Below are 27,888 nucleotides of genomic sequence, written 5' to 3' on the forward strand. Positions count from 1 at the left end.
TAACCTAACCTACCAACAAAAACTACAAACCAATCTTGGATTTTAGGGCTTATTCAATAATATTAAAAGCTTCCTCTTCTACCATCTCTTCCACCGTTCTAAAAGCTTCATTCAGATTTGATGAAATGTAATGGTGACTTAATAAACGAGATGATGTTTTCAAAGTTCTTGCAAATGTTAAAAATGTTAAAGCTAGCCGACATACTGTCAAGTGATTTTTTCCTGAGTAGATAGTATAACTTTGGCTTGATTTATGAATACGAGCTAATCCCTACCAAAAGCATATATCTCTATTCATTCAATCCACTTGTACAAAAGGAGAGAGAAAACATATGATATGAATATTGTTGAGGTGTACGTTTTCACGCCTCCAACTATAATTTGATGGAAGTGGGTGCGATGATTGGATTGTCTTTATTGCTTACCCCATTATTAATGGTATATCCGTGGTCTTGGATGGGTGACTTTATGTAACAGCCCAAACCCACCGCTAATAGATAATGTTCTCTTTGAGCTTTCTCTTCTGAGCTTCCCCTTAAGGTTTGAAAACACATTTACTAGGAATACTTCTCCCCTTTCTAATCGATGTAGAATTTCACACTTCAGTACGCTATGAGGTCAAATAATATGTGATAATCCATTAATATTAACCCACCATGTCCTTTCTAAGTGGATATAGGTTCAGTCAAAGACCATTTCAACTATTGATGGAAGTGACCTAACATTCCAAGAGAATTTAATGAGATGGAAAAAGGAAAAGGGAAGGGGGGGAAAATGCTTGTTTACGAGAGTCACAAGCAAGCATGGATAGACATAAAAGAAGAACGTATAGATGTGGTTTGCCTTTTGTCCTAGACTCATAATTTGGTTAGGACAAGACGTGGGGTACCATTCCTTTTGGAAGAGGCCTTTACAAAAAAAGGTCATCAACCTAACAAAGGAAGTAGATGATAAATACAAGGCTCTCACTAACTTCAAACCACACTTCTTTGAATTCCCATCTCATCAAACTTCCTTTCTTACAGACCTCTCAAATCTTCGTTCTACGCCTTTCCAAGTTCGATTTGAGTTTAAAGAATAATTGTTGTCTTTCAAACGACAATTCAAATTTATGAGTTTGAAGAACAATTTTGTTGTATTCTTCAAACTAGAAGTGAATATTCGAATTTATGACTTTCAAAAGAAATTCACCCTGTCCTGACCGATTGAAGGGCCATTACTAATTTAAATTGGAACGATCCAACAAACAAAAGGTATGACAATCAAAATCACTAGTTTGTTGAGTTTGAAGAACAATTTTGTTGTGTTCTTCAAACTAGAGGAGAATATTCGAATTTATCAAAAGAAATTCACCATGTCTGGGTCATTACTAGTTTAAATTGAAATGATCTAACAGACAAAAGGTATGACAATCAAAATCACTACTTCGTAGAATTTGAAAAACAATTTTGTTGTGTTCTTCAAACTAAAGAGGAATACTCGAATTTATGACCTTCACTTCAAAAGAAATTCACCGTGTATGTCCTAGCTGAAGGGCCATTATTAATTTAAATTGGAATGATATAACACAACAGACAAAGGATATGGCAATCAAAATCACTAGTTAGTTGAAATGAAAGCTACTGGGGGGAGGCAGCGTGTGCATAAGGTTAGTTGCAAATACGCGTGAAAAAACGGTGTTGACCAGTACACCAGTGCCCCCACAAACACAAAGCCTTATCCAAAATTGATATAACGTATGGAAAAGAAACAGACACTTTACGATGTGGGACTGTTTAAATCAGCTTTTGAGGGCGCAGTTGTGTCAAAAATGGATTAGAGAATTCAAATAAAAAGGCTACAATGCTGCCACTCTCTGTGTCCTACAGACCCAAAGGAGAAAGAGGCAGTAGAGTACAAAACATTAAAAGGCTGTGTGTGTGTGCTGTGATTAGATGGGTGAACTTGTTGAGATGTAAATGACAAGATGATGATATGATGATGATGGTGAAATGGTGATTGACAAGATGGGAGTGTGAGGAAGTCATATCATTAGGTCTTTCTGTTTTGAGGTTTTTCTTTGATGAGTTTGTCTTTAGAATAGATAGAGAGCCCACATCCATCCATCCATCCATCCATCCATCCATGTCTTCCACACACATGTTTCTTGGCGCTCCAGATTAGGCTTTTGCTCTATGGACCACTCCCATCACTTAACACAAAAGCCACCATTTTGCATGGACCACCACAACCCACTTGTCTATCAGTCTTTGTGATTCCACACCCACTCCCTCCACATATTAACAACAAAAGTATTCAAACTTAGGATAGGAAAAATGATGTTTATGAACTCCAACAGTATTTTCATCTTTAGCAACTTTCTTTTACTATGGAAATTATCAACCAAACCAAGTATCATGAGCTATTGCAAGCATGCCAATCGTTACTATTTTTTTTTTCTTCCTATAGGGTAGTTGAACAGTACCGAGAACTCTTAGATCGATCATTTTTCTTATACAAAATGTTATAAAATCAAAATCAATGTAACAACCAAAACCTTTTGCTAATAGATATTGTCCGCTTTAGTCTGTTATGTATCACTGTTAGTCTCACTGTTTTAGATCACATTAGAGAGAGGTTTTCACAACTTTATAAGTAATGTTTTGTTCCTCTCTATTCGACGTGTGATCTCACAGCCAAAACAAAACTTCGCTAATGGCAGATCCAAAGCGGGAGGAACTGTTAAGAGGAGAGGAAAAAGGGCTAAAATGGGTAAAAAGTAGTCCACTCTTTCCAGCTGTCCCACCATTTAATGGAGGTGATAAGATAGGTGAAGAAAAAAAAGGGCAATAAAGGACGTATGCTATGAACAAACATGGCCTTTGATGTTGTGTTTTCATTGCTATTCTAATGCAGCGTCAAACCATTCTGCTAAAAAAAAAAGTAAATAAAAATATCCTTTATTATTGGTGGGACCATCTCAAACATTTAAAATTAAGAATTTATAAAGACAAACACTACAAGAAGAAGCATATTTCCCCTTTGCATGACATAGATTGCACTGCACGTGGCAGAGGAACTGAGAACGATATTGGCATCGTTCTATGAAGCATTGGGAAGCAGCCTCAAAGGCCATACACTAAATTCACGATGGGACATAACTGTTTAATAATTTAAGGCAATCAAAGAATATTGGTCTAAGTGTATAAATGTTTTGGGGGTTGTGAACAAGGTGGGATGAATAAGGAATTCTCGGATGGAGTGATTGTAACCAAAGGGCAGAAAAAGAACACCTCCATACATATATTTATTTATATTCATTGTTCCTCAAGTTTCATCAACAAAAGAGAAGAGAATTGACCATTAAAATCTTGACGAGGTTAAAAAAAAGTGTTGATTGTGAAAGCACTTCACATCATTATACACAAAGGCCCGTGTGCATGCACTGTAAGAAACCAAATATCAAAAGAGGATAAGGACATCACTTTGGCATCCTAAAAGTAGATATTGTCCAAACACCGGAAATAAAACTTCTTCCAAGGTACTCAAGTCATCACCGTTGGTAGATATTGTTCTCTTTGAGTTTAAGTTGTTATAAATGATATTAGAGCCTGACACCGAGGATGCTAGGCCCCCAAGAGAGGTGGATTGTGAGATCCCACATTGGTTGGAGAGGGAAACGAAACATTTCTTATAAGGGCGTGGAAACCTCTCCCTAGTAAACACGATTTAAAACCTTGAGGGAAGCCGGAAAGCAGTGGGCTTGGGTGTTTTTTTTGGTATTCCCATGTTTTCTTTCATTTTATCTCAACCTCCTTTGGAGTGTTCTTTTTGGCATTCCCCGTACCTTCTTTTATTTTTATATCAACGAAAGCACGACCTTTCATTGAAATAAAAATATATTTTGAGATACTTTAAAACGAAGTATTTGAAGATGTAATAAAGTGGGTGTCTACAATTATTGTCACATAGCCTTTGGAGTCCTTACATTTTGCTCCCAATTCCATTCCAATTTCATTTTCAATACAGTAAATTGTTTGCATTTCTTCGACTCTGTAATCAGAGGGCGACTATGTCCCAAAGCTTTCAGGCTACCTACTACTGCCATTACTCCAACACTACTCCAACACAAGCCATTACAGCTCCTACCCTCTTCTTTGATTCCAAGAAACAGCCAATTGACTTCTAGCCAAACACAGTATTAGGTAAAAAAAGAAAAAGAAAAGAAAACACTACTCACGAAAGAAACATTTTTTTATAAGGGTGTAAAAACCTCTCCCTAACAGACGCGTTTTAAAACTGTAAGGCTAACAACGATATGTAACGAGCTAAAACGGACAATATCTTACAACAGCGGGCTTGAGCGGTTACAAATAATATCAAAGCTAGACATTGAGTGGTGTACCCGCTAGGCCCTCAAAAAGAGTGAATTTTGAGATTCCACGTTGATTGGAGTGAGAACAAAAACATCTTTTACAAAGGTATGAAAAACTTTTACTAACATACGTGTTTTATAATCGTTAGGCTGACGACAATACGTAAGAGACTAAAGCAGATAATATCTGCCAACAGTGAAATTGGACGGTTACATCGGTACTACTGTCTACAGGGATATTTTCCTTTAGAATCAAAATTTCTTCACCCGAAGGAATGAATTCATGAACAGTCAACCAAGTTAAATCATAGGTCGGAATAACAAAGCAGATGTCGCAAATTTTAAGAGCCTAATTTTGAAATGCCTTATTATCTCTGTTGATTGCTTTCCCTAAAAAGTGCCTCAAAAGAATAACAAAATCAATCGACCGACATGACAATCAAAGTAGAAACAATCGATCGATAAACAGTGAAGATCAATATCGATAAAATGTAGCAACATCAAGAGGTCAACAATTAATGGATAAAATAGTTAGGGTTCTACAGCATTTGGATAATTACGAAGAAATGCTTGCATTGTTCATCACTCAATTCGCGCACTACGGAATAGTAAAAGAACGAAAAGAGTATTTGGAGCATCTGGCGTACCTGGCAGAGCAGATTTCTAGAGCCACAAGCGAGCAAAATATCAATGAAATCTGGTGAACGGTGATTTTTCGAGGGAAATTTCGAATTTTCTACTTGAAATAGGGAAATGAGATCTGTTTGGTAGAGAAAAAACAAAGGCTCCGTCCTTCTGTGCTTGGCCCTAAAAGACTAAGCCCATCATCCGTCATTGTCATTTCCCTTTGTAAATTAAATTTTTTTCACCTTTTATATTGTTAAGACTCGGGTACTCAGTTACCGTTTTAAAGGTAGGTGGTTCGATTTTTCACCCTCTTAATTGCTGGACTAAAAAGAGTAATATTTCTGTGACACTCGAGTAAATGAGAAGTACATAAATAAACTGGAATCACATTCAAATAAGAATGATCTTAAAGATAAGGTCTCGAATATTTACTATATGAACAAAAAAACTTTCGTTTTTCATCTTTTAACGACGCTTAATTAAAAAGATCGAAAAGTCTTAGTTGATCTACTGACTCAACTAACTTAAATTCTTTGTATAGTTTTTACCGAAATCATAATAACTCACTTTATCTTAAAATGTTGTTAAATTAATAAAAATATTTCTAAATTTTGTATTTTTTTTAAATACTCTTAAAATTTAAAAAAAAAAAAACGTCTAAAAAATATCCTTATCGTTAGTTTTTAGATGACCCGCTAGTACTTTGTTTAAAAATACCAAACTTTGAAAAGTTTTATTAATACCCAACTTTTTTACAAAGTTCAAAAATACCCTTAGAGTTAGTACTCTGCTAAAAAAATACTCGTAAACTTTCAAAAGTAGCATTAACACACTTACACACTTATAGGGATGTAAACGGTCTACTAATTGTTGAGGATTATTGGAAGTGAGTCCCATATTGGTTAATTTAGTGGATAACACACTTATAGGGATGTAAACGGTCTACTAATTGTTGAGGATTATTGGAAGTGAGTCCCATATTGGTTAATTTAGTGGAAGATCATGAGTTTATAAGTGAGGAATACTATCTCCATTGGTATGAGACCTTTTGGGGAAGCCTAAAGCAAAGCCACCAGAGCCTACTAATTGTTGAGGATTATTGGAAGTGAGTCCCATATTGGTTAATTTAGTGGAAGATTATGAGTTTATAAGTGAGGAATACTATCTCCATTGGTATGAGACCTGATTATGAGTTTATAAGTGAGGAATACTATCTCCATTGGTATGAGACCTTTTGGGGAAGCCTAAAGCAAAGCCATGAGAGCATATACTTAAAGTGGACAGTATCATACTATTGTGTAGAGTCCGATTCTGATTCGTAACACCAACCCCTTATAGATTATCTCCAAACTTTTTAATTTTTTTTTTTTAACCCTCTAAAGAGTTCCAGGGTATTGTTGTAATAAAATATTAATGTTTCCATAAAAATTGTAAGAGTATTTTTTAAGAATTTAAAAAATTTAAGAGTATTGTTAAAATTTTAGGAAAAGTATATATAAATAAATTCTAGAACATTTTTATTAATTTAGAAAATATTATGAAAATTAAATAAAAATGAAAAGAATATTGCGGTTCTTTAATCAACTGTTATTTAGGATAATATTATAAATAATTAATGATAATTTCAAATATTTTTTAGTCGTATTCAAAAGGAAGTGATGGTCGAATAAATCCTCCTCTTCAATGAACTTTATGTCAATCTTTGATCCACTTGGTCCTTGGTTATAATTTTTGACATATTTGTAAATTTTTAGATCATATTGTGTACACTTAACTATGGTTAAGAATCAACTCTCCCATGTAGATATTAAATCCTAAATATTACTATGACTCTTCGGATGTGTCCTCAACAATTAGGAGGTTGTTCGGTCTCTGCTTCTGGAGGCCGAAGTACTTGATCGTTGGAATCCAAAACAAAAAAGGTTGTTTGTGCCCCAACCCGATTTAACATTTGGCTATGAGTCACGTAGCCATGGCTCAAGCATAAAAGTAATGTTTCGTTCCCCTCTTCAACCGATGTGGAATCTAACAATCCACCTCATTAGAGGTCCAGACCTCGCTGGCATACCACCGGTGCCTGACTTTTTGTAACAGCCCAAGCCCACCGCTAGCAGATATTATCCTCTTTATTCCTTTCGCGCTTCCCCTCAAGATTTTAAAATGCGTATGTTGTAGAGAAGTTTCCACACCCTTATAAAGAATGTTTCGTTCCCCTCTCCAACCAACGTGGGATCTCACAATCCACCCCCTTGGGGGCCCAATGTCCTCGCTGGCACACCACCCGGTGTCTAGCTCTAATACTATTTGTAACCGCTCAAGCCCAAGCTCACCACTAGCATATAGTGTCCTCTTAAGTTTTTTTTTTTCCCCTTTCGAGCTTTTCCTCATGGGTTTAAGATTTAAAACGCATTTGTTAAGAAGAGGTTTTCACATCCTTATAAAGAATGCTCATCTCTAACCAATGTAAAATCTCACACAATAACTCAAGGTTACCAACAGAAGAACATAAAAGAATTATTTACCAAATGAAAGACTGCTCCTCTACTTTGAGAGACGAATCCCCTCAATAAACCGATGCACTATTGTAACGATCCAGATCCACCGCTAGCAGATATTGTCCTCTTTGGACTTTCCCTTTCGGGCTTCCCCTCAAGGCTTTAAAACGTGTCTACTAGGGGAAGGTTTCCACACCCTTATAAAGGGTGATTTGTTCTCCTCCCCAACCAATGTGGGATATCACAGCTATAATGAGCTAACCGATAGATACATATGAAAGAAGAACGTTAATGCGAGGTAAAATAAGAATTATATATAGAATACTTAATAGGGTTACAATGGTTTGACAATTCCTTTTTCGAATAACAGAACAGAGAAAAAACCAATGCTTGGACTGATATTTATGAGCTTGAGCATCATAGAATGCATACAAATGAATTTGATAATGAACTAAGTAAAGGAAATAATTAGAAATAAATACCTGCATAATGTATCCAGAAACTAGGGCTGCTACCATCCTTGGAGTGCCTTAATATCAGAATCAGCCAACCCAAGCTGCCAGGCCTTTTAAGGTCACAGGTATGATCACTTCACCACCAGGCTTCTATGGAAGAGCAGATTTTATAAAATGGCTGATCACCTTAGGTAAGGCAGGATCGGACAGCGAATGCCTGATGGTAACCTCTCCGCTGCATTTGAAAGTGCACTTGTCAAACCATTTTGTGAGATCCCATGTCGGTTGGAAAGGAGAACAAAGCATTCCTTAAAATAGTGTGGAAACCTCTCCCTAACATATGCATTTTAAAACTTTGAAAGGAAGCCGTTGAAAGAAAAGCACAATGCCGTGGACTTGGGCTGTTACAAATGGTATCAAAGCTTGACACCAAGCAGTGTGCCAATGAGGACGCTAGCCCTAAGGGGTGGATTGTGAGATCCCACATCGGTTGGAGAGGGGAACAAAATGTGTGTAGAAATCTCTTCCTATTAGACGCGTTCTAAGACCTTGAGGGGAAGCCCTCTTTCTAGCAAACGCATCTTAAGACCGTGTGGGAAAGCCCAAAAAGAAAGCATTCCTAGCAGACGCATTTTAAGTCCCTGCGGAAAAGTACTTGAAGGGAAAGTCTAAAGAAGACAATATAGGCTAGCAGTGGGTTTGAGTTGTTACAAATGGTATCATGTGGGAAGCCCTTGAAGGGAAAACCCAAAAGGATAACCACAACCCTACACAATGGTATGATATTGTCCACTTTGAGTATAAGCTCTCGTGACTCTACTTTCGATTTTTTCAAAAGGCCTGTATTCCTCACTTATAAATTCATGATCATGGGACTCCCTCCCAACGATCTCCAACAGAAGCTAGGCTTCAAAGGGGTGGATTGTGATATCTCACGAAGGAACGAGACATTTTTTACCGGCCTTAAAATCTCTTCCTAGCATACGCGTTTTAAAAACTTAAAGGAAGTCCCAAATGGAAAGCTCAAAAGAAACTTGCTAGCAGTAGGGTTAGGTTGATAAAAAAAAAAAAAAAAAAAACTATTCGAACTATATGAATTGAAACCAGAAATCACCAAAGAAATTCATCAAATGAAATTACTACGTAACTTGAATTCTCTGCATTCCCAAAACAATGTTGTATATTGGAGGGTGGGGAACAAAGAAATGCTACTGAGAAGAAAGTACCAGTAACGCAGAAGCATCCATTGGTACCGCAGAAGCATAAACCAAACTTCTGGCCGAAAGCGGAATCCATTGGTACCGCAGAAGCATCGACCAGTAGTCCCGCAGTAGATTCATCGGAAACGAACCGATCGGCCGCACCGCCGCTCTGATCATGGAGCTCGTTTCGATGCTCACATCGGGCTTCCATGGCGGGATCTGGAAATGACCGTCAAGGGCAACGCGACGAAGACAATGTAAGAGACGAATTGAATTAGTTCAACGCCATTGAAAACTGGAATCGAACGAGGAAAAAGTAGAAGATGAAAATTCGAACGAGTGAAGACGATCAAGATTTAGGCGTGATTATTGTTGTACAGTGAAGAGCTCTGTTTGGTTTCGGGTTTATACTGTTCCGTCCAAGTTTAGTTATTATCCATTGGACACAAAAAAATTTATTTATTTCAATTGAATTTTTTTAAAAAATAATACCGAACACAAAATTTAAATTTGAGATTTTTTTTATATATATAATTTTTTTTTAATTTAGGAAAATATATTAAACACAATATTAAAAAATAAAATTGAAGTCTACGCCCAATTTATTTTTTTTTTTTTTAGTTTTTCTGTTTTTTAAACGAAACTTATATATATTTAATAAATATTTTAAGTTTTTTTTTAAAAAATAGAAAGATACGAATTTTAAATAAAATAATAATAAAAAGAGAAAAAGAGAGTATAATTAAGAGTAAATAGATTTGTTAGAAAAATAAATATAATTAAGAAAAGTAACCGTAATAAAAAATTTAGAGAATTATTATTTTCTATTTATTTTGGAAAAATAAAAAAAAAGGAGTGAAATTTAAAACCCTATTTTTTAATTTACAATAATAATAATAATAATAATTGATTATCAAAATAATTTGACGTAATAAAAATTGTTTGCAATAACAAACTTCAATACTGGCAGAGAATTTGTAAATCCGGAGCGTGCATATAAATATTCGGACCGGGTAGATCCGTTTGGAAGTGGTTACCTCTCCACCCGACGACGCGACCGATACTTTGAACACCTCTCCGCCGCGCCGGATAATAGATACGGCGGAACGAACTTGCAACCGCCGGTGGGCAACGGAGAATAATCAGATTAGTATATAGTGATCTTAAGGTTACAGCGGTGGATAGTCATTTCAATGGAGAAGGCCGATGATCACTGTTTATCGAAGCTTCAACTCACCGAGCGTTCTGATGCTCGTTCTTCTGTGCTTCGGCTCCGTGAAATACTTGCGGCTTGCGCCAAGGTAAGCCCTAGAAGTTCCAGTTTGAAAATCTGTCTGCTCAAACCCCATTTCCCCCCGATTTAATGCTTGTTTGCTACTCCATTCAACTAAGTGATAACAGGGACCTTATTTTCAATTAGGGATTGAAAGTGGATAGTTGTAGAATTGTCATTTTGAAGATTTTTTATATGAACCTGCAAGGAAAATAAACATTCTGTAGTTTAAAGTGATGATAGTATTGTTTTAAGGCGCAAGGATTATGTGTTTTTTATTCCTTGACAATGGCCGGAATTTAACAATCTGATTGTCTATTTCAAGTCAATTGAAAACGGAGACACTCGTCAATCTGAAGCCATGGTATCTGAGCTGGTGAATTGCCTTGATTCTATTTCAGAGGCTCCTGAAACAGAATTGGACAATGGAGATTCAGAGAGCCATGTCTTTGAAGTCCTCAATGAGATTTATCAATTTATATCTTCTCCTTTGTTAGATCAGGTTTTGTTCTTTTGTTTGTTTGTTTTTGTAAGTTCGTCTTGATATCTTCGACATTCTATGTTGTATGGTTTTTTTGCTTAGCTGACACTTCTTCTCACAAATGTTGCAGGGAACTATTGACACTCTTTCATTTGATCTCCCAAAGGCAGTTTCCAAGTTCGTAGGGGTAGGCGGATGTCTGGAGATCGTTGATAATATTATTGATAGGTTCGTTACGATGTGTAGTCCGCGGGATATGCTGTCGATTCTTTGCGAGGTACTTCAGTAATCGTTTCCTCATAGACTTAACTGGGTAGTTCATTTGCTATTACAATACGATTAGGCATGCAGTTCTAAGTTCATTTCGAACTTGTTCTTGCTTAATATGGTGGATTATTTCTATATTTTACTTTTTCAATGACAATCATTGCTATTGCAAGTGCATCAGGCTTTAGATTTCCAGATGACCAAGGGAACCAATTCCATTGCCCCTTTTTTAAGCGGGCTCTCAAAAGGTAATTACTAAATAAAAAGTATCTTTGTGGGGAGGGTGGTTGGATTGCTTGGTTTGTTGGACATCCCCATCCTTGGGTCATCTAGTTAGTTTTTGCTTCTCTCCTTTTTCGGTTTCCAGTGATTCGTTCCATTCAGAGGCGTCATTTTGAGCAAATAAAAGTAGTAGTTCCTGTTGTCCTCAATGCACTTAAAGCAGTAGATTTTGAAACATGTGATGAGGATGTGAAATGTGACACTTTGTACGACAGAGCGATGGACATTGCCAATTCCATTCAGTCGGTTTGTGTAAAGTTGGTACGTGGTGTTTCGATGTGATATAGTTTTTTCTTTTAAGGATTTGCCCGATGGTTATTCCTGAGGATTTCCAATTTATGATACAGGATGGCAAAGTACACGAAAAGCTCCAATCTCTGCTCGGTCTTTATGCATTGCAACTCATGGTATTTTGCCTATTCAAATAAAATTTTGCTGACCCAGTTCATAATACCGCGCTTTCTTTCCCAGGGTTTCTGCTGAACACAGCTGTTTTTTTCTGCCTCTCTCAAATGCCCAATGCATAATTGTAATGCAGGCTCTCTTTTCAGTCAGCACGAGCCATGAAGTTTCGAGCTGTCTTCCTTTTGTTTCAAAGTTGTCGTGTTTTCTTCCATTCTGTGGGTTGTCATATGTTGGTCTCATCACTGGATCTGATATTGACAAAATTTCCAACATTATTGGAGGTAACCCCTGTTGCTTTTCTAGTCAATTTTATATTTTCCTTAATCCACTTATCACCCCTTGTTCCTTTTTTATACTTTAGAGGATGAAGATGATTATACTGCTTGTTTTTCCTACATCAAGCACGGTGCATGTCTTTCAGGTTCGTGTTCATTAGTTTCAAAGAAGACCCTCCATGCTTAACTGATACGTTTTAAGTCGTTGCCTTCTTTTTTGTTTCCCATCTTTTTTCTATTGCTTTATTCATGCAGTTCTTTGGGGATATCTTTCTGAAGAGGTTGCTCAGGCTGCAGAAGAAAAAATTAGTGATCTTAAAGATGAGCTAGCAACCAAACAAACTGAAAGATGGAAAGCTATAGGCATGTTCAGGCACGTACTCTCTTTTTCGGGTCTGTCTTGGAAATTAAAGAAAGTTGCTATTGACTTCTTGCTTAGCATTAATGGCTCTGAAAGTTTTGATGACGATAGAAGTGACTACATATCGTATATGCCGAGTATTTTTGCTGCTTTGCAGGTAGTATCTCGTGTTCTTCGGATTCGCATTTTTGAATTTCTATGGATTGTGTTGGGTTCTGAAGATTGTCTAAACTCTTTGTTGGTCAAGTTACATTTCAGGCAGTTCAGATAATTATCATGTATGCACCAGATACAATACTAAGGAAGAATGCATTTGGTTTATTTAAAAAGGTGAGTTTCTTATGTCTGCTCTCTCTCAAAACAAGGGTTAATAGCCTAATGTTTTTTACACACTGCGATTCTTCTATGTTGATATCAACTGATTTACGTCGGGTTCCATAACCAGTTACTTGCTGACATCCCATGTTCCGAAAGGTTCGACATGTTAAGAGCTCTGATTGTGAATAGCGACTCTCCCTCTATGGTAAACCTGATCAAAGCTGCCCTTTTCGATTAATTGTTAGTACTCATCCAGGCTCTAGCAACATCTCTGACCTTATGGTTACAAATTTTAATAGGTTGCACTTCTTTTGGATCTTGTTAAAGGAGAAATGCACGTGGAGCTTTGCCGAAAAAGAGTTGCAACGGACGTTCAGCAAGTCGATTCAGAAGCACGTCCAAAACCATCGTTTTGGACTGCAGGTATTCTCGAATTGGTGGAGCAGGTTTTGCGACCTCCAAAAGGGGGTCCTCCAGTGCTTCCAGAGCAGAGTGATGCGGTATTTAACAACTAAATAACAAAAACTTTCTTACCCTTTCATATTATTGTCTATATATTGACCTCTTTTCACTTTCTAAACCCATATCTCCCTGTGATTTATTGTCGTTTTTCGCTAGTCGTGCCCGTGTTCATTAGTTCTTCCCATCTTCAAGTAAATACATATTGGAAGTCTATCACTAATACAACGGTTACATCTGAGTTTATATGTATATAGTGATGTTCATATGCTTAGAAATTACAGGCAAAGTATTTAATGCAAAAAGAAAAAAGGAAATTACATACGGGCTTTACATCCTCCGGGTGTTAAGTATTTGAATTCTGGGCTAGATATTACGAATTATTACTTCGTCTTCTTCATGTGGGTTCTATAATATATTCGATTAAGAACTTTTCGTGTGTTACAGGTTCTTTCGGCTCTCAATCTATACCGATACGTGCTGATAACAGAGGCAACAGGTACTACTGCTGAAAGTTAAATATTAGTGTCTTTTGGTATATAGCATTTTGCATCAAAATTGTTGCTGAAGAATTTAGAAATTGTCCTTTGGCATGTACTTTTCATCTTACCTGAGGCATATAAAAGGGCTGGCCAAACTGAAACTTTTTTGAACTTATGGAACAGGAAGCACAAACCATACTGGAGTGTTATTGAAAAGCAATCTGCAGAAGTCCTATAACGAATGGCTTCTACCTCTCCGGACCCTTGTAACGGGCATCATGTCGGAGAACAAGACCGACTATGATCGAATTGCCGTGGACATGGAGTGTGCACTCAACCCAGTAGAACTTGTTTTATATCGTTGCATCGAGCTTGTTGAAGAGAAGTTGAGATGAATCTTTGTTGAAGAGAACTTCATGTCCCGAGTTGAGACGAATCTTTGTTAAAAGAACTTCATGTCCCAAGTCAAGACGAATCTTTGTTAAAAGAACTTCATGTCCCGAGTCGTGATGAATCTTTGTCATGTCCCGAGTCGTGATGAATCTTTGTCATGTCCCGAGTCGAGATGAATCTTTGTCATGTCCCGAGTCGTGATGAATCTTTGTCATGTCCCGAGTCGTGATGAATCTTTGTCATGTCCCAAGTCGAGATGAATCTTTGTCATGTCCCGAATCGAGATGAATCTTTGTTGAAGAAAACCTCATGTCCCAAGTCGAGACGAATCTTTGTTAAAAGAACTTCATGTCCGTGAGTCGAGACGAATCTTTATTAAAAGAATTTCATATCCCAGAGTCGTGATGAATCTTTGTTGAAGAGAACTTCTCATCCCAAGTCGAGATGAAAATGTCAAACGTCTTCATTTCTACCCTAGATACTTTATATTTCAGAGTCGATTTCCCAGTTTCCAGTTTTGAAACGCCTTATATTTTAATTCAACCTTGTGCACTAAATAAATCCTTGGCATTATTAAGGCACTTTTGTGTGAACATCAGGAGAAAGAAAGCATAAACAAAAAGAAGGCGCAGTAAAAAGTGGAAATGCCCAAAAACAAAGCCTTATAACAAAGTAGTTGAGACAAACAAATTCAGTGACTGTGTACCTATATAGAACGCTACAACGAATGAATAAAACCTACACCATTGTAGAGGGAGGGATTCAACAATGGGTTTAACCCAAAGGATTACAGCCTTCAAAAAAGAAAAATTATAGAACGTAGGAATCAACAAATGTTAAACCAATATTAATAACAGTGTCTGCTTAGGCCTTGTACAAGATATAGCAAACTTTTTTGCCATCATCAAATAATTGCTTCAACCATGTCAACATATTAGAAAAGAGAGACATAATCAATGTATTTTTGTCACCTTGGTCAATCCTCTGAGGGTGTCATATTCAAATCCGGTAAGAAAAAGACACAATCGTCTTCGGTCGATGATTTGCTTTTCGTCTGCAATTGAGCCTCGAACCTCCCCGAACCTGCCCCGGTCAGTGGCAGCAATGTTGGAGGAACTGTTTCAATGTTAGAGCTTTCCCTTTGATGGGTTAGTGTGGATGAAGAGTCCTCTTGCATCATCATCATCATCTTGGAGTTTGTATTGAATTTTTCTGCGTATTTCATGTTGAAATCCACCTGTTCGTTCATAAAGTAAAAGCAAGCAAGCAAGAGATTGTTTTAGAGATTGCTTTGTTTGATAAGTTAGTGCTTTAGGTGAAGGGAAATTCGAGAATCTTTTCTGTTCAATCTTTTTGAAACTTTACAAAGGCAAAAAGACAGTATAGTTCAGATGTTCATGGAAAAAGAAAGCAGACAATTACTTACCTTCATTTTCTTCAAACTCTCATTCTTGGCTCTTTGTTCTTCGAAGGTAGCTCTTAGATTGGCAAGTTCCTGTTCAAAAAGTAAGTTAGGTCATCAAAATCACGAACAAGATAAGGCAATGTTAGATGAATACTAGTCTCCACAATAGTATGATATTGTCTACCCCGAGCATAAACTCACTCTCATAGCTTTGCTTAGGCTTTCCCAAAAGGCCTCATATCAATGGAGATAATGTTCATTGATTATAAATCTATGATCATTCCTTAAATTAGCCAACGTGGGACTTTTCATCTACGTTAGATTCAATATATATATTAAAGAAAAAGGCTAAAAAGATCCGGAATATATAAAAGAAATTACAACTTTAAAGTTGTTGTTCTACCAATTTTCAAAAAAGAAAAAAGGTTGTTGTTCTACCCATAAAAACAATATTAAAATTATACCTTTTTTAGATGAATTTTCTCATTCAAAAGCACGCTCTCCTCTTCTTTAAGTTCAGCAAATGTCTGAAAAACAAACAACAAGAGTATTTCATCATTAAACAACACTAAAACAAGCTTCGTTACAATTAGTGGTTGAACCAACCATGCATTCTTCAAGAACAATGCAAGCCAACAACTCATCTAACGTCGGCAACAAACAAATGCTTGGCTCATACAGCCACACCCCAACAAACCCATTATCTATTTTCAACAACATTCTTTAAGAAATTACCTTCTTTCGTCTTAATCTCTTTGTTGCAGTACCAGCCCCGGATTCATTTGCAGCAGCAGCACCCTGAAAACACCAAATCCAAACACATATAAACTAAGTTCAAGTCAACTCCAAGCTCATAAATAAGGATCAAAAGTCAACTCTAAACCCATTAATAAGAATCAGAATCATAAACAAATAACATAAAGTTTAATTCAAGTCTAAACCCATTAACGAGAATCGAGATTAGAAAACAAAAATCCAAACAAATTGACAAGAATGATTTACTAACACCAAGTTTGAAGGTAGAACTAGCAGTCAAGGCAAATGAGATGAACGCCACATCATGAATTCCACATGGACTAAGCCCATTTCTCTTTCCACAAAAAATATCACCCAATTTTGCATTTACCAGAATCGCACGCCACATCATGAATTCCACGTGGTCACTTTAAGACTTCGTTGCGACCACACCCACACCGGCTCCTGTTTTGTATTCCCACCCCGCGTGACTCGGTCACGTGGATCTTCCTTTATCCTATTCCCATCCTCTCTAATGGCCCAACAACTTAAACAACAATTCCATTATTTTATTGTTCTTCTTCCAACCATTTTCATGATGCCAATTCAAATCCATGAAAATTATAAATAATGGGTTTCCAGTAAGGGAACACTGGAACCAACCATGTACCATCGCCACACCTGATAATTACTCTTCAAACCTAACGCAGACCTATGTCTTATGAACGCCTCTCCTCTTTACCTGATCTGATTTGGGCCCTCACTTTGCAGTGTCATCCACCGTCGAATCTGGCATCCGGTTCGATCGAACCGGCTCGGAATTTGTGTGTGTGTGTGTGTGTGACCAGAATACCCTCGTGCTTTGTGATGAATCTTTTACGCGTCAAGGTTAGTATGGTAAAAAATATAAGGACAATGGCCGTAGGGAAGTTTCCAGGAGCTTTCAATGGTCCATGAGTAAACCGTCGGCGATGGAAGAGAGTTTCTGTAGGAAAGTCTCGTGTGTGACGAAATATCGACTCGGTGTACGATTTGAAAGGCTTTGGAATCTAGCGAGGGATTGGAAGGGCGTTTTGGTCAATTTGAAGAAATGAGTGAATTCGAGTCCACAGGCGATTTGAATCGAGGCGAGGAGAAAACGCGAAGTAATTTCAAGCAGCGTTCATCCGCTGACCTCGTCTCTTCACGTGAACGTGATTGGAGAATCTAGAGGTATATCGGGGATTTTTGAATTAAAAAGCAGTTTCTCAAACGGTGATTCGTGAAGGTTGTCCGCCATTGATGGCGAGAACTTGAAACTGTTTGGTGAAAATACAGAGCAGTTATGGAATTGAGAGATTTGCAGTTGTGTGAGCTCTGAGAGAGGAATTTTGTTGCGTTAAGCTGTAGAAGAAAATGACGAGGAAATCAAGAGATGTTTCATGATACGGAATCAGAATCGGATTCTTGGAAAAACAAATGGCTAAACAGTCACAATACAATATACGATGGTTCTCCGAGATAAGAATGTTTCATGAGAGAATCCACGCCGCTGAACTCCACAGCCGACACCACCGCCAAAGGAAAACCGTAATTAAGAACGCCAGCGCTAAGATTTAAGAACTCGTAGCAAAAAAAAACCGCAAAGATCGGGAAACCAGAGCGCACACAGAGTCGAGATAAGAGACGAAACTGCAAAAATCCAAAACAGAGGACACAGAATCATAAGAATAGTGAGAAAAAGTCAAGAACCTTAAATCTGGAAGCAGCGTGCGAGAGTGTAGCCGGACGGCTAGACTCCTCATAACCGTCAAGCGTAGCAGAAGGCGAACCTCCACCACTCCACGAAAGCGGCGTCGTAGGACTCCATCTGGTTGAGTCAACATCCTTATTGTTCCTCACCAAGACACCATCGCCACATCTACTAACCGTCGTCGCCGTTCTAGACCTCAGCTGCCTAATCCCCCAAGTGAACGGCACCGTCACAGGAAGCGGAGATTTGGAAGGCGACACGGCCTGCGATTGCTTCAACCGCACCAACAACTCGACCACCACTCCATCGTCGGCCATGGCCGCCGTAAGCCAGTCGTCGTTCACCATCATCAGCACAGAGAAAGAAGAAAAAAAAAGGAAATGGGGAAGAAAAGGGAATCAAAAGAAATGGAAAGAAGTGGAAGAAGAAAATGGGGAGAGAGAGAGAGAGAGAGAGAGAGAGTGGGAGAGAGAGAGGTGGCGGAGAGAGTAAAGGAGCGTATAAATATTTGGGAAATGGGATAGAGAAAAAGAGAAAGAGAAGGGGGAGTGGGGATTGTATGTGGTGGTTGTTCAGGTTTCCCTTCTTTGTTCCACTTCGTTGTCAGCTTCCGCGTGGGCCTCCCACCCTGACTCTTTTTTTTTTTTTTAATTTTTAATTTTTAATTTTTTTTTAATTTTTTTAATTGGCTTTTGCTTTTGGATATGTGGGCCCGCTCGACGTAAAAAAAGTGACAGCTTCCATTTCTGTTTCGGGTTTCCGTAAGCGTAAACCCGGACCCTAATTTCCCATCCGCTTTTTCACTCGGGTCGGGTTTTCACCCCGAACCGTCTATTACTCGAATCCCTTTTTTATTCCAATTAATTGGAATAAGTTATTTAATGTCAAAAACCGAATTTTTAATTTTACATTTTAAATATTATTATATAAGAATAATAAATATTTTTATTTATAAAAAAAATAATAATGCCTAACCAAATAAAACCATTTTTTAAAATTTTGTTTAATTTATTTTATTTTTGAGCCATTAGAAATTCATATTAATTCAGAGTATCATCTAGCTTTTTCGGGCTCTTCCATTGTTCGAGCTATCTTTCCAGCTAATACTATGCTTCCCCGACACAGGCTTACCACGCTTCACACCTATGTCGTTTTCGCTAGATGGTCTTTGCTAGTAGTGTCGTCCTCCCCGAGCGCTATTTAGCATGTTATTTTACCAGCAAATAAGTTGTATTGGATAATTTTTTGTTTCATGTTTGTTGTATAAAGTAATACTTTTGCCTTTAAAAGACCATAAAGCTTGTGATTTTAAGGGTCGATTTCTTCCGTAATTTTTTGATATTATGAGATATTGTAATAATTAGTTGAGTCATATTTAAATTAATATTAATAAATTTAATAAAAGTAGTCAAATTTATAATTAAATTATTAATAAAAATATTTAACTGTATATACAAAATTATTTTATAAAAATTGAATCAAATAATTTGGTATTTTTACGTTAATTTTTATAATATTTATGATGAAATTTGTAATATATGTAAAATAATAAACTAATTAGTAACTGAATACGTTTATAAGCACGAAATCATTACATCGTAAAACTAAATATTTAATTTTGATAAAAAAAAATTAAAGTTATACAAATTTAAAATACATGAATTAAATGGTTATATATTAAAGTTTATAAACAATATTATCATAAATTTTAAATTAATGGCATAATTATTATATCATAAAGAGTTCACATGTTGTACAAATACACCAATAGTAGACTGCCACGTGTTGAGGTGGGAAGAAACGCAACTCAGCTTGTCGTATTGAAACGAAATGGTTAGGCCAATGGACAGTTTCCTTTTAGGGATTGAGCGCAACAATTGGGGAAAAGCCCCGCAGAAACTGCGAAATTTCATTTCCTTCCCCAAAATTCTTTCTAATTAAATTATCGTCAAATATTTCCACTTTTGTACCCCAACTGATTCCCCAAGAAGTCAATGAGGTCGATTTTTGGGGCAAAAAAATAAATAAAATTTTTAAGTTTTACCCATAAAATTTTCACATTTACTTTTTTTTCCTTTTTTTTTTTTTTAATCTCGATATATTTAAAACATAGATTTTATTTTTGGTATTAAATAATTTTTTAAATAAGAAAAAATATATAATATAATATTATGTAAAAAAAATTATTCGAGGAATTAAGTATATAATATGGTATAAATATGTTTTTCAAAAGGTTATCGATGATATAAAGGACAATAATTAAAAAGTTCGTTAAAATATATTTTAACCCCTCAACTTTCACAAAAATAATAATTTAGTCCATAAATTTTAGATATTTATAATTTAGTCCCTCAAAATAATGAACTATTTAACTATTTTATTTCTATATTTGTTATAAGAAAAGTTACCATTTTTTTATTTTAACAATTTTGGTTACATTTTTTTATAATTTCATCTCTTAATAATAATTTTACGATTTAAACTCTTACAAAAATTTAAATGGCAGTTATTACATTGTTATATATTAAAATTCAACGAATAAATCGTTAAAAAAAATAGTAATTATTCCGTTGTCCGTGACCCATCACCATTCGAATTGGAAGGTCGATGCATTTTAATACGTAACAAATAAGAAAGTATAAAGATTAAATATTACGAACCAAAAAATTGTTATTTGAAGACCCGAATAAATATTTAAGACTATTTAAAAAAAAAAAAAAAAATATATATATATATATATATATATATATATATATATATATATATATATATATATATATATATATATATTATTATTATTATTATTATTATTATTATTATTTTAATTATTTTAAATTATTTTTGGTTGAAATATTCTCTCAATTTTGTTGGTCACGGGCATCCAACCAATACATTTATGAGGATATCAATATTAGCAATTAGTATAGTAATATTTTGATTCTATTGAATTAATTGCTTAATTAAAATTAGGCAATACCATTTCAATGCATTTAAGCCTTTTTGTTTGGTTCTTAATCCAATGTGGAGAAAGAAAACGATGAATTAATGTACGAGTTGAAATAAATTGGTACCAGTCAAACATTACATAAATAGAACAATGTCGTCTATATAAGAGAAAAAACAACATACACAACAAGAGAAACTTACACACTGGGCATTATGTTTAGTGTCACAATCGCACTTATTCGAGAGTTTGTATAGCGATTGTGCAATACGGGCATAGAGAGAATTTCGAAATAGAGAGTTGAAAGCAATGTTATAGGCTGTTAAGCCAGTAAGGGACAACAACGGCTCAGATAGCATATAACTTGGAGTATAATGAATTGACAACTAGTTGCATCTCTCTATAATATTTTTTTAGCCATTTTAGGTCTATAGGAGGAGACATGATTTTGTCAAATGGTCATACACACACAATATATAATAATAAAATAATACAACATGAGTTGGGTTTGACATGACACGGCGTGCGATCACAGGGAACAAGTCCTGGAGAAGCATGACCGTGATACTTGGCACACAGGCTCAATACAATAAATGTAGTATATAAACGGTTTTATGAACTATAAATAACTTACCTTTTTCAGTTTGATGAACATAGATTTATATGACCATATTGGGCAGGATCACGCAAATCGAGAAGCAAGTCAAGTGCCCGTTATGAGGCTGATCGAGAAACTTTGATTTTGACCTAAGTTTTCATTCTCTCTTCTGTTTAGTGGCTCGATTCCTTCCATGATTTGGTATGTTCGAATTCGTGTCAAGCTATTTAGTCACCTGAACTTTGTTTTTTATTGTATTTTGTGAGTGACGTCATCATCCCCTAACCAAATAAAGACAATTATAACCTATCTTTTTTTTATTTATAACTATTTATAGAAATTATGTTGGGTGAAATTAATTAAAAATTTATGACATTTGCTCTTTTAAAACAAACTCTCGTAGAATCAAACACTTTCCACCGATTTTTTATTTTTTAAAAAGTCAATTAAATTATGATTGCCAAACAATAAAAGAAAATCAATTAATTAGTTTAAAACTTTTAAATAATTATAGATTATAAAATAAAATGAAAAGATTCATACAAATTTTAGTTGGTTACAGCAATTTAATATTAAAAAAAATTATATATTTTTTATCATTAAAAATTAAAATTAGCAAATACTAATTATTTAATATTACGGCTGATATAAATAATTCAGCCTAGAGTTTATTTTAATAATTCTTTTTTTGGGCTTTGACCGCTTTATCGTACTTTAAAAATAATATTAATAAATAAATATCGGCACTGTCTTTATTTGTAGAGGTTCGAGAATGTAAAATTGTGAGCACTTTTGTTTTAATTCTCATATTCTTCAACTTATTTATCCAATGTTTATTTTAGAATATTGTCATTGAAGTGAGGGATGAGAATTTGTTTGATAATGATTTATTCGCTTACTTTTATTTTGAATATTCATTTTATGATAAGTTTTTTTTTATTCTCTTTTATCCTCTATTTGGAACAAAATAATATTAAATAATATTTAAGGAAACTTTCAAAATACATTTCTAAGTTAAAGGTGATTAAAATTACAAAATTTTAGTTTTAATTTGATAAATCACATCCCATTTTTATAGAATTATTGAAATTAAATTTTACATTTATAATTTGTTTGTTCGATAATACATTTTATGTTTCAGATTATTTAATCGTGTAATAATTTATTATTTTAAATTATTTTTAAATTATATGATTCAAATAATGAAAATTGTGTCTTTTTATTTGGTCCTTAAATTTTAAAAAGATGTTTTTTGAATTTTTATTTCGAGACATTCCATAAAATAAAAAAATGTCGTGAGGTTTTAATGCTATAACTAATAAATAATTTGGCAGATACAAAATTAGACATTAGATGCTTTTTAAAATTTATGAACCAAACAAACACAAACAATAAATTTTAAATTTTAAATTTTATAAATTATATTGTATAATTATATAATAATCATACAAAATTTAAAACATAAAATATGTTCATAGACTAATAACTAATAACATGGTTCAAATTAACAAAAATTCAAAAGTTGCTACCAAATAAATATTAAAAACAATTCTAATTTTTATTAGATAATTTATTTTCGAATTTACTTTTCAGTCATTAATCACCGTTTATTTTTTAAAATAAAATTCTATTTTAAGATCAAAATATTGAATTATTTGTTGGCAAGATTATACACTGGTCATGTACATTCAAATTTAGTATGGCCCAATAAAGCCCACCAAGAAGTCGGAGTCCATGTATTGGGCCACAAACAAGCATAGCCCAATAAGTAAATTAAATTATTAATTAGGAAAAAACATTTTTCCATTCGTACGATTACTAATGGCACCCAGAATAAGGATGACCATTGAAATTTCGATACATCGTTATATAGTAACAATAAGAATAATTTGTGAAATTTGATTAAACTACAAGGACGAAATTTAAAAAAAAAAAAAAAAAAAAAAAAATTAAAATCATGACGCTAAATAGAAATCAATCCAACTTTGGGTGTACTAATTACAATTAGAAATCAATCCGACATAAGAACCCTCATTACAGCCAAATAATTTAAGTTTGATAATTATTTAAATTATGTTTGTCTATTTTTAAAAAACACTACTATGTGCATAAACTTATTTATTTGCCAAATCCAATCTAATTTTTTAAAACAAGAAAAAAAAAAGTCCTTAGACGAATACTATATCAATCTAACTGGGAAAAACAAAGAATAAAAAAAAAACTAATTTCGTTTAGATCCTATCAAGGAGCCAACAAAGGATAACCCGATGAACAAACTGGGTGAACTCGATGAACAAACTTGGTGAACTCGATGAACAAACTTGGTGAACTCGATGAACAAACTTGGTGAACTCGATGAACAAACTTGGTGAACTCGATGAACAAACTTGGTGAACTCGATGAACAAACTTGGTGAACTCGTTGAACAAACTTGGTCGATTGAATTGAAATTAGGGCATCAAAATCCAATCATCCCCATATGGAAACAGAGACTGATCCTTCTTTCTATAGTCCATTCCTTCCATCTCTCTCTCTTTCAAACCTGTTGAAGCATTCATTTGTTTGCTTTCATTTCATCAAAAATATTTTCTTCTCTGAGCTTGGGATGGTTCTAAGTAAGTCATAGGTTGAGTTATTCACTAAACAACTATTTTGTTGGGCAATCAGACAGGGGCTTACCTATTGGACATCCACACAAATGCAACAAATGCAGTTTAGTTCACACCATGGCATGGCAGCCACATTGAATAAGGTTAGGGTTCTAAAATACGGTGATGCGCTGCAAATGAGCGCCTAGGTAAACCCAAGTTCTCTGCCTCCACGCACTATATTGACCAGAAAAGGCACAACTATAACGACAAGCTACGACATCCCACGGGCAATTGACAAAGATTATTCAGTTAGGACAATTATTGTTTCAAGTACTGTATTGAAGAGTCTCACAAAGAATGTCCTCTTTCAGAACATATAGTTCTGTAAGTCTCCCTACTAGGGTAAGCTAGGAAATTCTGATAATTGTCCATTGTAAATGAAGGTCAGTTATGAATTGTATATTTGAGCCATACATATTTATGAATTGGCTCTACCGAGACTAATCAAGCACACCAACTTCGGGTCCAAGTTTTGTTCCTCAGTCTTCTAACCTCTTTCCAATTCCCCCATTGTATAAACAATGGTTGAAGTAACAAAATCGATTAAATAAAGAGAGAGACGGACTTCGGCAGAAATATTCTATCTATAAGAAAATATTTGAACAGATTGCTATAATAAACTCAAACGTTACTGAAGGCAAGGGGTAAATGAGATGGTGGAAAATATGAACTAGCAACGTTTCAAGAATCTAAAGGCGAATACTGATAACAATTATAACTTCATTAAGGAGTGGAAAATCGTGATATGTTTCCATAAATCTCTTGACTTCGATCAAATATTTAAAGGATGTCTATCAAGCTCGCTTAAGTTCTTCAATATAAGAAGTAAATGCCATGAATATGTGGATAAACTGCTAATCCACAGACATGACGCCTGCCAGTAAATTCATTCTACCCCGAACTACTTCAAACTTTAGTGTAGAAATGATTCAACAAAAATATCAGATGAACTAAATTTCAGTTGCGCGAATATAATAATAGGTCCTTAAGAACACTTAGGTCCGCAATCTTAACAAATTCAAAGTAAATGAGCATTAAAGTTATAAATCGAAAGCACCTCAGAACCCTAGCTTGGTGCGACGCCAGTGCCTGCGCTTTGCGTTGTATCTGAAAAACAATCGACAGTAGAACGCCAGAATGTAAGACTCAAAATCAGATCACAGACTTGAAAAAATGGCGATTCAAATGGCGTAGGCTTAACACCTGATAGTATTGTCGGTTCTCAGACGGATCCAGTGCGGGATAGGCCTGTTCTGCCTCATCTTCTTCGCGAGCTTCTTCTTGATTCTGAAAGTCTTGTGAGACGGCTGCGAATTGAAAGAGATGAGAAAATCGAATCACAAACTCTCGCAGTTTCAATCATCAAATGGAGAAGGACGAACAGCAATAGATTAACGGAAACAAGAAGTTCAGACTTCAGAGAGTTGAATAACAATACGTACCATCTTCGAGTCCGTTGTTCCGCGGCGAACTTGGAAGCAGACGGCGGTCTAACGAAAACCCTATCAGTATCGAACAAGTTTTTATATGCTCCACCGAAAAGGACAATCGAGATATGCCCGCGGGCAGCCCAACCGAGATTCTAACCTCGTAAATGGGCTTGCAGTTGAGCCCAAACTTTTCCCACTCTTACAAGTTAATTGGGCCAACATTTGAAACTCATGGCCCACAAGGTAGAGCCAAGCCCATCAGTTATTATTTTTATTTTTATTTTTTTTAGAAATATTGATTGAATTAAATGATTTATCCTTATGTTAAGTGTGTGTCAATATATATACACACATGAACAGTGTTAGTCACATCACGCTTGAAAGATACCGTAATACCCCAAGCCCACCGCTAGTAGATATTGTTCACTCTGACCCATTACGTATGGTCGTCAGCCTCACGATTTTAAAACGCCTTTACTAGGAAAAGGTTTTTACACCCTTATAAAAGGGTTTCATTCCCTTCTCCAACCGATATGAGATCTTACAATCTACTCCCTTTGGGGCTAACATCCTTGCTGGCGACTCTATTATCGTTTGTAATAGCTCAAGCGTACCGCTAGAAAATATTGTCCATTTTGGCCCGTATGGCTGACAACCTTAAATATTGTCCATTTTAAAACATGTCTACTAGGTAGAGACTTTCATACTCTTATAAGAAGACCTTTGTTTCTCTCTGCAACTGATGTGAGATCTCACATATACGTTCGACGTGTTTAGTAGCATTAACATTGTGCATAGCTCCATATAGTAAAACTAGCTCACTAATTATAAATTTACTTCCTATTTGATTTTGTAACGGTTGGAAATGCTTTTGTCAAAACACTCAAAATATTAAACTAAATTTAACTCTTGCACTGCATTTGAGTTTAGCTAAAAGGGTAAGAACGTTTCAAAGCCAATATAGAAATACAGCTATAACGACACTGTTTGGTGAAAAATAACCTAAAACAAGCTCAATACGAAATATTTGATCAACTGCCTAAATTATTAGACTCCAATGAAGATAATCTTCTCGTGATTGAATATTCCCACAAACATGTAGTGACACAAAAAAATATGTTTATAATCTTAAACACGACAAAATCACATGAAAAGTGTTAAATAATACCCCCCAAAAAAACTTTATATCAAAATCTAATCAAATATATATATATATATTTAGTACAAGTTCAAGACATGTGAACAGATTTTTTTGGTCTTTTTTTAGTGAGTTTTGAAACTTGAACTTACCTATTTCAGCAAAGCCAAAACGCCCAACAACCAACTGGCTGTGGCTATTGGACAAGGCCAAAAAAGAAGAGTTGATTGATTTTTAAACACACTCGTGAGACCCACTTGATATCAAATTGCTTGCCAGAAAGGCCTCACAAAAATGGCTCCGCGATTGCCGTTTTGTCAGCAACGACCAAATATAAAACCACCCATTATGTTCTCTGCCCACAACTATCAATTTTGTGCTCTGTTTTTCATTGCGGCATTTTCACAAATACCTTGTGAGCAACAAAAGTTCCGCCATGGCCAGACCTCAAAGGCAATATCGTGGCGTAAGACAAAGGCATTGGGGCTCTTGGGTCTCTGAAATTCGTCATCCTTCGTTGTCGGTCTCTCGTTTTTTACCTTGATTTTGGTGTTTTTTTAAGCCAATGTAATGAAATTTAAGGCACTGTTTTTACAGGAAGACGAGGATTTGGCTTGGAACATTTGAAACGGCGGAGGATGCAGCTAGGGCTTATGATGAAGCGGCGAGATTAATGTGTGGACCAAACGCAAGAACGAATTTCCCGTACAATCTGAACACGATTCAGTCGTCGAATTCCAAGATCTTGTCGGCCAATTTGACTGCGAAATTGCATAGATGTTATATGGCTTCTTTGCAGATTAGTAACCAGGAGTTTAAAAGAGAACTTCCGCCGCCGTTTGCGGCGGCGTCTTATGCCGATGCGGCGAGATCGATGGTGGAGGAGAATCGACCAACGGCGGCGGAGGCGGCGGAGCAAGAGGAACTGAAATTGTTGGAAGATGATCACATTGAGCAGATGATTGAGGAGCTTCTTTATTATGGATCCATGGAGTTTTGTTTGTGAGACGAATTTTTTGAGGTTTATAACGTGTTAGCCGCCATGATTCCATATATAAAATTTTAATTCTCTTTTTTTTTTTTTTAAATATATTTCTATTTTTCATCATGTTTTTTTTTATTAATA

General features: G+C 35.5%; 4 protein-coding genes across 5 annotated transcripts; 2 read left to right on the top strand and 2 right to left on the bottom strand.

Moving 5' to 3' along the window:
* Positions 1–10,084: 10,084 nt before the first annotated feature.
* ALF4 (aberrant root formation protein) lies at positions 10,085–14,606 on the top strand. 2 transcript variants are annotated; one of them, XM_023669880.2, is made up of 14 exons: positions 10,085–10,434; positions 10,732–10,908; positions 11,018–11,164; positions 11,336–11,402; positions 11,522–11,697; positions 11,784–11,843; positions 11,975–12,122; positions 12,203–12,262; positions 12,372–12,634; positions 12,736–12,807; positions 12,923–13,000; positions 13,095–13,295; positions 13,702–13,753; positions 13,920–14,606. In XM_023669880.2, the coding sequence occupies exons 1-14, from the start codon at positions 10,327–10,329 to the stop codon at positions 14,129–14,131; spliced, it is 1,821 nt and encodes a 606-aa protein (XP_023525648.2). In that variant the 5' UTR covers positions 10,085–10,326; the 3' UTR covers positions 14,132–14,606. The 2 variants fall into 2 exon arrangements, with proteins under 2 accessions (XP_023525648.2, XP_086977662.1); XM_087121536.1 differs by having other exon boundaries at positions 10,808–10,908.
* Positions 14,607–14,768: 162 nt separating this feature from the next.
* Positions 14,769–18,562, bottom strand: LOC111787510 (uncharacterized). Its single transcript, XM_023667494.2, has 5 exons — positions 18,001–18,562; positions 16,270–16,332; positions 15,999–16,061; positions 15,556–15,624; positions 14,769–15,366 (listed from the first exon to the last, which is right to left on the bottom strand). Exons 1-5 carry the CDS (start codon positions 18,349–18,351, stop codon positions 15,106–15,108), a joined length of 807 nt encoding a protein of 268 aa, XP_023523262.2. The 5' UTR covers positions 18,352–18,562; the 3' UTR covers positions 14,769–15,105.
* Positions 18,563–25,122: 6,560 nt separating this feature from the next.
* On the bottom strand, positions 25,123–25,751 carry LOC111789274 (large ribosomal subunit protein eL39). The gene is made up of 3 exons (XM_023669991.2): positions 25,637–25,751; positions 25,398–25,501; positions 25,123–25,301 (listed from the first exon to the last, which is right to left on the bottom strand). Exons 1-3 carry the CDS (start codon positions 25,637–25,639, stop codon positions 25,253–25,255), a joined length of 156 nt encoding a protein of 51 aa, XP_023525759.1. The 5' UTR covers positions 25,640–25,751; the 3' UTR covers positions 25,123–25,252.
* Positions 25,752–26,843: 1,092 nt separating this feature from the next.
* LOC111789273 (ethylene-responsive transcription factor ERF003) lies at positions 26,844–27,853 on the top strand. The gene is made up of 2 exons (XM_023669990.2): positions 26,844–27,281; positions 27,360–27,853. The coding sequence occupies exons 1-2, from the start codon at positions 27,199–27,201 to the stop codon at positions 27,766–27,768; spliced, it is 492 nt and encodes a 163-aa protein (XP_023525758.2). The 5' UTR covers positions 26,844–27,198; the 3' UTR covers positions 27,769–27,853.
* Positions 27,854–27,888: the final 35 nt, after the last annotated feature.

This window comes from Cucurbita pepo, chromosome 2, assembly GCF_057944985.1.
Source record: "Cucurbita pepo subsp. pepo isolate OVF chromosome 2, ASM5794498v1, whole genome shotgun sequence".
NCBI classification, from domain to species: Eukaryota; Viridiplantae; Streptophyta; class Magnoliopsida; order Cucurbitales; family Cucurbitaceae; genus Cucurbita; species Cucurbita pepo.

Excerpts from the sequence above, each read along its gene's own strand:
- LOC111789274 (XM_023669991.2), bottom strand. Across the intron at positions 25,302-25,397 it reads AGAACCGACAATACTATCAG|ATACAACGCAAAGCGCAGGC; the intron begins GTGTTAAGCCTA and ends ATTGTTTTTCAG.
- ALF4 (XM_023669880.2), top strand. The coding sequence starts at position 10,327 with ATGGAGAAGGCCGATGATCACTGTTTATCGAAGCTTCAACTCACCGAG. Across the intron at positions 12,808-12,922 it reads CATTTGGTTTATTTAAAAAG|TTACTTGCTGACATCCCATG; the intron begins GTGAGTTTCTTA and ends TTCCATAACCAG. Across the intron at positions 13,296-13,701 it reads TTCCAGAGCAGAGTGATGCG|GTTCTTTCGGCTCTCAATCT; the intron begins GTATTTAACAAC and ends CGTGTGTTACAG.
- LOC111789273 (XM_023669990.2), top strand. The coding sequence starts at position 27,199 with ATGGCCAGACCTCAAAGGCAATATCGTGGCGTAAGACAAAGGCATTGG. Across the intron at positions 27,282-27,359 it reads GAAATTCGTCATCCTTCGTT|GAAGACGAGGATTTGGCTTG; the intron begins GTCGGTCTCTCG and ends CTGTTTTTACAG.
- LOC111787510 (XM_023667494.2), bottom strand. The coding sequence starts at position 18,351 with ATGATGGTGAACGACGACTGGCTTACGGCGGCCATGGCCGACGATGGA. Across the intron at positions 16,062-16,269 it reads AGAGATTAAGACGAAAGAAG|ACATTTGCTGAACTTAAAGA; the intron begins GTAATTTCTTAA and ends TTTGTTTTTCAG. Across the intron at positions 15,625-15,998 it reads AGAAAATTCATCTAAAAAAG|GAACTTGCCAATCTAAGAGC; the intron begins GTATAATTTTAA and ends CTTTTTGAACAG.